Source organism: Myxine glutinosa, chromosome 1 (genome assembly GCF_964187855.1).
Source record: "Myxine glutinosa chromosome 1, kmMyxGlut1.1, whole genome shotgun sequence".
Lineage (NCBI taxonomy): Eukaryota > Metazoa > Chordata > Myxini > Myxiniformes > Myxinidae > Myxine > Myxine glutinosa.
In genome coordinates, this window is record NC_136261.1 from 3,233,346 (window position 1) to 3,246,070 (window position 12,725).

The 12,725-nt window shown below is 47.2% G+C and overlaps 1 protein-coding gene across 1 annotated transcript in view; it reads left to right on the forward strand.

Annotated features, from left to right (window-relative positions):
- RTTN (rotatin) overlaps positions 1-12,725 on the forward strand; it is a 362,213-nt gene that overhangs the window by 66,896 nt on the left and 282,592 nt on the right. The window contains exons 9-10 of the mRNA XM_078776353.1: positions 7,748-7,904; positions 10,027-10,217. Of these exons, the coding sequence (XP_078632479.1) occupies positions 7,748-7,904; positions 10,027-10,217 (348 nt within the window). The remainder of the gene's footprint in view (positions 1-7,747; positions 7,905-10,026; positions 10,218-12,725) is intronic.

Below are 12,725 nucleotides of genomic sequence, written 5' to 3' on the forward strand. Positions count from 1 at the left end.
GGACTTTACGAGCTCCGTACAGGACCGTTATATACCCTTTGTGTCAAAGGGCCAAGTGTCTTGGGACGGGAAAGTCAAGTCCGTAGTTATTCTGAGGGATACTAGGGCAGCCCAGTCGTTGATGGTGTCTAATATTTTACCATTGACTTCTAGTAGTTCAGGGAAAGCGAGTGCCTTAATCCAGGGCATTGCAGGTCGTTATGTCCCAGTCCCCTTACATAGGGTGAACAGGAAGTCTGATTTGGTCACAGGACCCGTGATGGTAGGAATAGTCCCCACTCTCCCCATAGAGGGTATTAGCTTCGTATTCGGAAATGATTTGGCTGTCGATAGGGTTTGTGTTTTCCCAGTAGTGAAAGAGATTCCTCGAAGAGACTGAGAACCCTAACCTTCGGGACTACGTATGTACTTTCCGGGAAAGACTTGCCACCGCCTGCAATGTCGCCACGGAACATTTGAGAGTATCTCGGCGAGTAATGAAGGCCCGTTTTGACCTGAATGCGACAGCTTGTAACTTTAGGCCTGGAGACAAAGTGCTAGTTTTACTACCTCTGCCTAGGGAGCCCAAAATGGCGAAGTTTAGCGGTCCCTACCTGGTCGAAAAAAAGCTGGGTGAGGTGAACGACGTGGTGCGGATCCATGACAGACGGAAACCCCGCCGGGTGTGCCATGTTAATATGCTTAAAAGGTACTATGAGCGTGAGGCTGACCTTGGCCGGCCAATTGGTCGGTCATATAAAGCATCAAGATAATGACTCTAGCGAATTAGACAATGTTGCTCTGCAAGCCCCTGAGAGGGAACCGATGGGGGCTTTTAGTACAACTGTACCTCTTGAAAATTGTTCATATTTTGGGTCAAGATAATGTCATTGCAGATGCTCTATCTCGAGCTCAAGATATTTTTCATGCCCCTGCATATTAGCCATGATGCCTGTAAATGTCACAATGAGAGGTGGCTGTTTGTTCATTGCACTGTTTATGCTGGGTTAAGACTAACCTGCCTTTGTAAAAGAAAACTTTTCTTGGGGTAAAATTTTCTTCTTTAAGGGGGGGGAGGTGTTACGGTCTGTGGCCTTTTTCTTCTTCCTTCCCCCCCACCCCCCAGTGAGTTAGACCAAGTGGTTAGGTCCATGTGTTTAAAGCCTATGATTGGCTGCGGGGCAGGGGAGGGGCCAGGAAGGTGATTCAGAGGAGAGAGTGGCCATTATGGAGGAGGGCTCATGGCGGAGTGCCTTTGCACGTGTTGTAGAGTTTCCAGCTGCAATCTCTTCACCTGAAGGGTATGCCGGATCAACCCCCTGCAGCCGCCTCTCCACCTGAAGGGTGACTGATCGAACTCTTGCTGCCGTACCTCTACTGCCTTGGGGCCTACTCGTGGACTTGCCTACTCCTACCCTCTCGTGCTGGGCCTGCACTGGGGCCGACTGCTGGGCCTGCCTTGGGGCCTACTCGTGGACTTGCCTCCTCCTACCCTCTCGTGCTGGGCCTGCACTGGGGCCTACAACTGGGCCTGCCCTGGGGCCTACTGCTGGGCCTGCCTTGGGGCCTACTCGGGGACTTGCCTCCTCCTACCCTCTCGTGCTGGGCCTGCCCTGGGGCCTATTGCTGGGCCTACTGCTGGGCCTGCCTTGGGGCCTACTGCTGGGCCTACTCTTGGACCTGCCTACTCTTGGACCTGCCTATTCTTGGACTGGCCTACTGTGGTTTTTCCCTCTTCTCCCTTCTTTGTTTTATGTGTAGGAGGAGATTTTTCGTCTGACAATCCATAAATAAAGACAGTGTGATTGAAGGCTTGGCTTAGTGTGCTTCAGGCCGTAACAAATTATAAATGTCATCATTGCTAAAGATCCAAAATTTGCCCAAGATAAGTGAAATATTGAAGAGCAAGTATGAATAAAACTGTCCAAAACATGAAGACTATGAGAGATATTGTCCGCCATAGTTCCCTTATTTATGGCCAGGCTTTGGTTTATGTACATCAACAGGGTCCTCCTACTAAAAGGTATGTGGAAGTTGAGAGATCTGCCTAGTGGGAACAGCACCTCACTGAAGTAGAAAACATGCTGCCGTACTTGATATCTGCTGGCCACAGTAAATGTCGTGAAATTGTGTCTAAGTCTGAACCCAGGTGACAATGCGACTTCTGTCCACTGCGCGGCAGTTATAAGAATTTGGACATCCAGCGCAATGATCATTCCTGTGACATTTACTGTATGTTACGTCGGTGCTTAAATAGATGGTACGTACAACCACTTTGTTCGAGGCTTGCTTGTGCTCGTTTGTCAACCCATTACTGATCCAGATGAATGCTGGATATTGATATGATGTTCACTGGTTTTCTTTGCAGGTATTGCGAGGGATCGATTTCGATTAAACTCACGAACTGAGCCAATGTTGTAACTCTGGTTTTTACAACAATTAATAACTGTTGTAACATTTGCAAAGGTATGCCGCTCGTCACGAGGCTGGCGAACTCGCTCGACATTGTCCGTGATTCTCTCACCGCCCGAGGCACAATCGGCACCCCGTGCGGCCTTGACCGGGATCACCTCCCCGCGCGGGCCTCGCGCGGCTGATGCGACCTTGACTAGGATCATCTCGCCGACAGAGAGACAATCGGCGCCTCGAGCGACCTTGACTGGGATCCTTTCATCGCCTGGGGCTCGATAGGCTCCACGCTCGACGCTGGCCCGCGTCGGGCCCAAGCGCGTGGCTCGATCGCCCCCTCTGGGTGACTCGGCAATTACCGGGCCGTCTGGACTGTCCTACGCTGTTATTCCAGTTATGATTGAGGGACAGATGGCAAACGCCTTGATCGACACGATCTCTACTGATAGCTATGTTGACAAGCGACTCGTCCAGAAGCATGGCTGGCCGATTCTTGGGACAACACGCCGGATTTTAATGGCTTCCCAAGCTCTTTGGCTGTGTACGGAAAGGGAATGCCGACTGAAGCCAGTGATGAATGGCCGAATGTTTCCGGATGTGCATTTAATGGTCTTACTAACGTTATGTGCCGAAGTATTGCTGGGACACGATTTTCTCCGTCATTGTCGGTTAGAAATGGAATTTGGTGGTGACAACACTTTCTGTGTGTGCTCTGGCCGGGATGTAAATTGAACCCCTGTCGCTGTTTCCCAATTTGACTCCTGACTGCACTCTGGTTGCCGTTAAATTGCGATGCTACTCACGTGCTGACACGCAATTTATTGCTGAGGAGACTAGTCGACTCCTAAAGGAGGGCATAATCTAACCTAGTCGATCGCCTTGGAGAGCTCAAGTTTTGGTAGTCCAGACAGAAAATCATCGCAAGCGCTTGGTAATCGACTACTCACAGACGAATAATCGGTTTACGGAATTGGACGCCTACCCACTCCCGGGATTGGATTCCCTGGTTCGTCAGGTGGCACAGTACTCAGTATACAGCACTTTAGATCTCCGCAGCGCATATCATCAGATTCCAATTGCGGAGGCTGATCGCATCTACACCGGGTTTGAATCCGGACAGAGGTTGTACCAGTTCACTAGTTTGCCTTTTGGGGTCACAAATGGGGTTCATGCCTTCAAAGGGCCATATATGGCATCATTGCGAAGGAACACTTAACAGATGTCTTTGTTTACCTAGACAATCTAATGGTTTGTGGGTACGATCAAGCTTATCATGATGCTAATCTGCAGCGCTTCCTCGAGGTTGCGCGCAAGTACCGCCTGACTCTGAACGAGGCTAAATGTCACTATTCCGCTCGAACGATAGATCTCCTGGGGTACACCGTGACCCAAGGCACGATCACCCCAGACAAGGAGCGACTGCGACCCTTGCTCGACATGGCCCCGCCACATGATCTTGCTTCCTTGAAGCGTGCTCTCGGGCTATTTGCACATTATTCACAGTGGGTCCAAAATTTTTCTGAGAAGCTTCATCCTCTTGTTGATTGCAAAGTGTTCCCCATGTGTCTTGCTGCCAAGGTCGCTTTCCATGGCCTGAAGTCAGACATAGCTGGCGCCGCTGTGGCGTCTATCGATGAAAGCAAGCCCTTTGTTTTGGAAAGCGATGCGTCGGACCACGCGATAGCTGCCACGCTCTCTCAAGGGGGGCAACCTGTGGCCTTCTTTTCAAGGACTCTCTCCTCCGCAGAGAAACGACAGTCGTCTGTCGAAAAGGAAGCATACGCCATAGTTGTCTATTAGGCGTTGGAGGCCATATTTGCTTGGCAAACGTTTTGAGATCATTACTGATCAGCAGAGTGTCGCTTTCATGTATGACACGCGCCATGCCCAGCGCATTAAGAACGAGAAAATCACTCGATGGAGGATAGAATTAGCAGATTATTGCTGCACCATCAGGTATCGCCCAGGGCGGGATAATCTCGCAGCGGATGCATTATCACGACCAGCGCTGTGTGCGAGTCTCACTTCCTTTGAGGATCTGCGTGTTCTTCATGAAACGTTGTCATCCCGGTGTGACACGTTTAGCTCATTATGTCCACAGTCGCAATTTGCAATTTGCCCTACTCTACTGAGGACATTTGTCAGCTATGTTGCACGTGTTCCGTTTATGCTGAACTCAAACCTCGTTTCTACAGCCCCCGGATGGGTACGCTGATCCAGGCTACTCGGCCATGGGAGAGATTGGCAATGGACTTCAATGGGCCTCTACCGGCTTTGTGTCTACCTGCTAGCCCTCGCCTACCGGCTTCGGGTAGCTCTCGCTATCTTCTCACGATAGTTGACGAGTTCTCCAGATTCCCTTTTGCTTTCCCGTGCAGCGATATGTCCACTGTGACGGTTATACGGTGTCTGCAGATTTTGTTTACCATGTTGGGGAATCCGGCCTACGTGCACACCGATCGAGGTGCTGTTTTTCTGTCCCAGGATGTGAGAACCTTTTTGCTCCAGCGAAACATAGCTTCTAGCTATACTACTCAGTACAGGCCTCAGGTGAACGGTCAGGTGGAAAGATTTAATGGCATTATATGGAAGGCCATTACTCTGGGCCTTAAGTCCCGTGGACTAGGACTGGACCGATGGACCTGGATGGTACATGGGGCGTTAAGCTCGATCAGGACTTTATTGTGCACCGCTGCCAATCAAACCCCTCACGACCGTCTGTTTCGTTCCGTGCGCCGTTCAGGAGGTGTCCGACCTTTGCCGGGCTGGCTAGCTGAGCCCGGACCGGCTTTCCTCAAACACGTGGTTCGCCAAAGTAAATATGACCCGCTCGTCGACAAGGTTCATATCCTCCAAGCCAATCCCGAGCAAACTTGAGTGCTGCTGCCAAATGGACGAGTGTCTACAGTTTCGGTACGTCATCTTGCTCCGTGCGGGGATACCGTTCGGCCGGAACTTGGCCTGGGGGATCCGTTGATAGGGAATTCACCGTCAATCTCGCCCCCGCACACGCCCGACCTAATCGGCATTGAGGCGCCGCCGCCGTCACCTGAGATAGGCGGTTATCCCGACGTGGGGGAATTCGGACTTGCGGCTGAAGCTCCTGACACATATTGAACTCGTGCCGGAAGAGAAATTCGCCGTCCCGATCGCTACGGCTGGGATTGACATGAATTGCTGCTTTATGTAACCATCTGCTAACTTAAGTTTTCTATACTGCTGTATAGCTTGCTAGCTTGTTTCTCACCACTAGGGGTAGTGTAGTTTTAACGCTGCGGAGAATGTCGTGAAATTGTGTCTAAGTCTGAACCCAGGTGACGATGCGACTTCTGTCAACTCTCCCCCCCTTCACATGCCTCCCCCCCCTTCACATGCCTCCCCCCCAAAGCCCTCTCCCTCCCACAGATCTCTCGATGTCTCCATGTCTCTCGGTCCCTGCTCTCAAATGTTGTGTTTGTGTCCTTCCCCCTCTCTCCCCATCTTGTCTACCGCTCCCGATGTTATTTGTTTTATGTGTCTGTTTGTCTTTCTGTGTGATTAATGTTCGCTCTTTCACGAGCCTCGATCTTGTATACAAAAAAAAAAAAACTGCGCGGCAGTTATAAGAATTCGGACATCCAGCGCAATGATCATTCCTGTGACATTTACTGTATGTTACGGAGGTGCTTAAATAGATGGTACGTACAACTACTTTGTTCGAGGCTTGCTTGTGCTCGTTTGAAAACCCATTACTGATCCAGATGAATGCTGAATATTGATATGATGTTCGCTGGTTTTCTTTACAGGTATTGCTCGGGATCTATTTCGATTAAACTCACGAACTGAGCCAATGTTGTAACTCTGGTTTTTACAACAGTAAATATGTACATTCGGTCAATCTATCGTTCTCTCTCTTGCTTTGTGAAGGTCTTGTGCGTGAAACATCATCGTTACCCACACTGGTTAGTGCATGGTTTTCCAAAAAGACCTGGACAACTTTGGTTGTTAATATATTTAGTACCACAAATGATATACAACGATACCCTTTGTTTTATATGATGCAGAAACTCATAAAGGTTTCTTTATATTCAGGTTTTCAGGGTTTTTTTTGAAAAAAGGTTGTAAAACGACTCCACAGGAGAAAGCATAATGCGTCAAATGGTTCATCGGGACGAGATCTGACACGCAAGTTCAGCGTAATTTCAGTACAAGGTATGGAAGAAATCCGCCATCATGGACCAGTATCAGAGAGTGGTACAAGTGATTTAAGGAGACTGGTCGACCGTACTTTGCTGTTTCTGACAACTGCCAATCACAAGTGCAGCAGACGTTGAGCAAGTGTGTGAATCATTTAAACAAAGTTCCAGAAAATCGATCTGATGCGCATCCAGAGAAGTGGGACTACCAACCGCCACTGTACACAAGATTTTCCATAAAATACTGAAGCTTTATGCCTATAAGGTGCAGACTTTGCAATAACTCAAATCAAATGGCGGACCCAAATGCAAGGTGTTTGATTTGTAGATGCTCAGTCCCATAGAGGATGACAAAGACTACCTGAAAAAGGTAATGTTCACAGACAAAACTTGCTTTCATGTGTCGTGGAAGGTGAACAGACACAATGTGAGGATCTGGGGCTCTGAAAATCTCTACATGGTCAACGAACACATACGTGGCAGTCCAAAGGTCAATGTGTGGTGTGGCCTTCTCCATGGCCGCATGGTGGGTCCATTTTTCTTTGCGGAGGATACAGTGACCAACAATTTACATGAACATGTTGGAAAGATTTCCCTTCTCACAGATTGAAGACCTGCAACCTGATATCATTTTTCAACAGGATAGCACTCCCCTCTTTGGGCCTTTGTCATTTGAGCCATTCTGAATGAAGAATTTCCAGGTCACTTGATTGGCTGAGATGGACCAACCGTCTGGCCCCCACGATCACCAGACATAATCCCCCTTGACTTTTTTTTCTGTGGGAGTTTGTCAAAGTTTTTGTCCACAACACCAAGGTGGAAAACCTGCAGGATTTTCATTCTCGGATAACAGCTGCATGTCCACTGGTGGATGCAAACATGCTGAACCGAACATGGCAATAGCTTGTGTACCACCTTTATGTCCTGCACACGACAAATGGAGTTCACGTTGAAGTGTATTGATGGTGTGCACAAAACCTTATACGAGTTTCTGTATCATATAAACCAAAGGGTATTGTTGTATCATTTGTGGTTTTAAATATATGAACAACCAGAGTTGGCCGGGTCTTTTTGGAACACCCTGTCTATCTCGCTTAACAGTCGGTTTAGGGGACTTGTGTTTATTTGATTGAGTTTTGATAGACCCGAAATGTCAATTGATCTGAGTGTGTGGATCGGTGCAGATTTGGATGGCAGCACCGTCTCACTGTCAAGCTCATCGGGTTCAGCTTTATCAAGGGATCTTTCTCTGGGTGCTCTGAGCCCTCGGCCCTCCACTTTAGGACAGCTGGACCAGCGGCCACGTGGTGATGGTCGGGACGGAGATTTGTCCTCTTCGAGGCAAGTTCCTGGTGGTTCATGTATTTGAGTAATTCAAGTTTGTAAATTTTTGTTTTGCATTGTTATGGGGTTGTTGTTCTTGTTTGATTGGATGGTTGTGATTTTTGTTTGAGGGAGTTGTTGCTGTTATACAGTGCCGATAGAAAGTCTACACCACCTTTCAAAATTTTCACCTTTTGTTATCTTATAGCCTGGAATTAAATTGCATTAAATCAGACTTTTGTACACCGTTCCTTTCCTATTCCATCTCCAGGCGCTGCATCACGTCATCGCCAGGCACCGAAGGGGGTCCGGCAATGACGTGTGCTGAAAGGGAGTACTCAGTTTTCACTCCGGTTTCTTGTTTTCTTGTTTTCCGGGCGATATCTTGGCCATCTTTTGAGTTAAGAAGCTGAGATTTCGACACAATGTTGAGTGCAAGCTTTTTCAAAAATGGTATTTTTGTTTTTTGATTAATCGATTAATTGATTACTTAATTATAATCTATTAATTAAGTTCTATTATATTTCCTATTATATTCTAATCTATTATATTTTTATTTTATTGATTAATAAATTAATCAATTAATTATATAATTTTTTATTAATTAGTTATTCAATTAATTTTCAAAAGGTTACAGCTTCGGATGAAAGACTGATGGTTTAGCTGGTGTTTTAACTGGTGGTTTCAATGCTATTAGCCAAGTAATTACAAATTTAATTATCTTATGATTATTATCAATTATTTATTTAATTACGCAACTAATCAATCAATTATTGTGCATCTCTCCCTCCCAATACTGTCTCTATGTGCTGCATGACGGCAATGCCGGGCGCCCCTGTGATGCCGCGTGCTGGAGGATGTTATTTCTTTATTTGGCATGGGGGCGGTGTACTTTTAATATTTCTGTACTTGTTTCCACCTTTATTTACACATCGTAACCCACGACTTCCAAGTGAAAAACAAATTCTACAAATTTCAGGAAATTAATTAAAAATACAAAACGAGAATATCTTGGTGTATAATAAATATAATATGTGTCCACCCCCCCTTGTAATTGCAATTGTAAATGAACTCAGGTGTAACCAATCACCTTCAAAAATCACATATCAAGATAATTGGCCACCACCTATGTTAAATTGTCGTGATTTTGATTATTTCAGAATAAAAGGATGGTAAGTTGTTTCCTGTAGGTTTCCTCTGCTGGGTAGTGCATTTCACAGCAAAGACTCAACCATGAGCACCAATAAGCTTTCAAAAGACCTATGGGATAAAGTTGTGGAAAGGCCCAGATCAGGTGATGGGTATAAAATATTTCAAAGGCCTTGATTATCCTTTGGAGCACAGTCAATACAATAATGAAGAAGTGGAAGGTGTATGGTACCACCAAGACCCTGCCTAAATGAGGCCGTCCCTCCAAACTGGATGACCGAGCAAGGAGGAGACTGATCAGAGAGGCCACCAAGAGGCCAATGGCAACTTTGAAAGAGCTACAGGCCTTTATGACAAAGACTGGTCACTGTGTGCATGACAACAATATCCCAAACACTCCACAAGTCTGGCCTGTACTGTAGGGTGGCAAGAAGGAAGCTGTTAATCAAACAGAAGCATATAAAGCCCACTTTGAGTCCCGTTTGAGGTATGCAGAAAAACACTCCGGAGAGTCTGAAACTATGTGGCAAAAGGTTTTGTGCTCTGACTAAACCAAGATGGAACTCTTGGCCTAAATGCAAAACGTTACATTTGGTGCAAACTCAACACAGCACAGCACATACAGGGTATTTATCCGTAATCCTGGTTTGTGGATTGTTTGAGTGGGGTGTGGGGAATTTTTCCGTTATCCTGGTAAGTGGATTGCTTAGCGAGGGGTAGGGGGAACTTATCTGTAATCCTCGTAAGTGTATTGTTTTTTAAGGGGGGTTTGGGGGGAAGCATTTATCTGTAATCCTGTTGAGTGGAATTTTTTTGGGGGCAGGGGGACATATTTATTTATCTGTAATCCTGGTAAGTGTATTCTTTTTTTGGGGGGGGGGGTGGTTTGGGGTGTGTGTGGGGGTGGCTGGATGTTAGCTATACATGACTGAGATTGAGGATGTTACTGACTAACGCTTGTATTTATATTTTTGTCGTGATGTTGAAGCAGTGGTGGTGAAGGTCCTGGCCTTCCCGGTTCGACGACGTCCCGAGCAAATGAGGTGGTGGCTGGGCCGGAAGACCTCGGAGTCGTGGACGAGTGGGAAGCCGAACTGTCGCTCGAGCTACAAATTAGACAGCTGAACCTTCCCCACTTCTGCCTGGTCCTCTTGGGACGTTGCTTCACAGCGCTCAGGACAGGTGAGACTCCTTGAGGAACGTCCTCATAAAAGACTATACAAACGCATTGGTCTCATGGACAAAGTGTCTTCCTCGAGATTGATAATTTGGTTATGAGGCTGTCCCCTGCAAGGCAGTGGATGGGGTTGTGTGTGTGTGTGTGTGTGTGTGTGTGTGTGTGTGTGTGTGTGTGTGTGTGTGTGTGTGTGTGTGTGTGTGTGTGTGTGTGTGTGTGTGTGTGTGTGTGTGTGTGTGTGTGTGTGTGTGTGTGTGTGTGTGTGTGTGTGTGTGTGTGTGTGTGTGCGTGCGTGCGTGCGTGCGTGCGTGCGCGTTTGTCTGGGCGTTTGTCTGGGCGTGTGTCTGGGCTGTAACTTTTTACCATTTGAGCTATTGTCTTCAAATTTTCACCAATGCTTTATCTATCTATAATTCCAGTAATCTCTGTGTGTGTGTATGCGACCGCTGTTTCTCGACAACTACCGGTCCGATATACTTTAAACTTGCCAGGTATAATGCTGGGGACCCGAGGATGTGCCTTTTCAAGGTTTTTTTTTTTTTTTTTTTTTTTTTCTATACTGAATCGAGGCTCGTGGAAGAGCTGACAACCGCGAGGGAAAGACAAAGACAGTACATGGGGACCGCGAGGGAAAGACAGTACATGGGGACCGCGAGGGAAAGACAAAAACAGCACATGGGGACCGCGAGGGAAAGACAGTACATGGGGACCGCGAGGGAAAGACAAAAACAGCACATGGGGACCGCGAGGGAAAGACAAAGACAGCACATAGGGACCGCGAGGGAAAGACAAAGACAGTACATGGGGACCGCGAGGGAAAGACAAAAACAGCACATGGGGACCGCGAGGGAAAGACAGTACATGGGGACCGCGAGGGAAAGACAAAGACAGTACATGGGGACCGCGAGGGAAAGACAAAAACAGCACATGGGGACCGCGAGGGAAAGACAGTACATGGGGACCGCGAGGGAAAGACAGTACATGGGGACCGCGAGGGAAAGACAAAGACAGCACATAGGGACCGCGAGGGAAAGACAAAAACAGCACATGGGGACCGCGAGGGAAAGACAAAGACAGTACATGGGGACCGCGAGGGAAAGACAGTACATGGGGACCGCGAGGGAAAGACAAAGACAGTACATGGGGACCGCGAGGGAAAGACAAAAACAGCACATGGGGACCGCGAGGGAAAGACAGTACATGGGGACCGCGAGGGAAAGACAGTACATTGGGACCGCGAGGGAAAGACAAAGACAGCAGGACCGCGAGGGAAAGACAAAAACAGCACATGGGGACCGTGAGGGAAAGACAAAGACAGTACATGGGGACCACGAAGGAAAGACAAAAAAAGCACATGGGGACCGCGAGGGAAAGACAAAAAAAGCACATGGGGACCGCGAGGGAAAGACAAAGACAGCACATAGGGACCGCGAGGGAAAGACAAAGACAGTACATGGGGACCACGAGGGAAAGACAAAAAAAGCACATGGGGACCGCGAGGGAAAGACAAAGACAGCACATAGGGACCGCGAGGGAAAGACAAAGACAGTACATGGGGACCGCGAGGGAAAGACAAAAACAGCACATGGGGACCGCGAGGGAAAGACAAAGACAGTACATGGGGACCGCGAGGGAAAGACAGTACATGGGGACCAAAGATTGACACAAACGACGAGCGTTCTTGTGTCTATGTCAACGAAAGAGCGAACAAGGTTTCATATTAATCGGACAATTACTTACCGAGCTATGTCCAAAAAAACGATTCAACCAATCAGAGAGCAGCGAGCTATCGCGTGTGCCGAACGTGGCGAACACACTCTGCCTCGGACGGCACATTTGAGAGCGTATTCATTTATTTCACGTTGGTAAACTATGTTGGCGTTAAACTATGTTTTAAAACTAATTAAATCTACTTTGCGATTCATCGTAACTGCGATTCGTAACTGCCGTTCGCTTTGGCTTTGCGAATGGACCAAACCATTTCATGTAAATAGAGGGGGGGGATTGTCACCGTACTCGCAAGCCGTTCGCTTTGGACCAAACCATTTCATGTAAATAGAGGGGGGGGGATATAATTTTAGATATAGATATAGTACGGGCATGCCCTAGTAATGATAATACGGCGAGGTCAAATTTATAATTTTGGTCAAAGGTCAGCGTCATATAAAATCATCAATTTTCATCAAATTGACCTGAAATTTCAATTTACCATTTGAGTTTTGTCATCAAAATTTCATTTAAGCTTTATTATGATAACTGGTATAAAACCCGTCAAAAATGATGGGTTGGAACAGTTTTTGACGGTGCAGCCACATGAACATGCCAAAGTCTGGGGTCTGTGCCTCGTGTCGGGGTGCTTATATCATCTTTATTTGTTTGATATCCCACTGACATAAATGAACACAAGTTTTACTCTGTGCGCATTGCACATTATGTGCAGCAAATTTCACCTCCCTGTGCCTTTTATTTATTTTTGATTAAAAAAAAAATACCGTTTCTGTATACCGACCTTG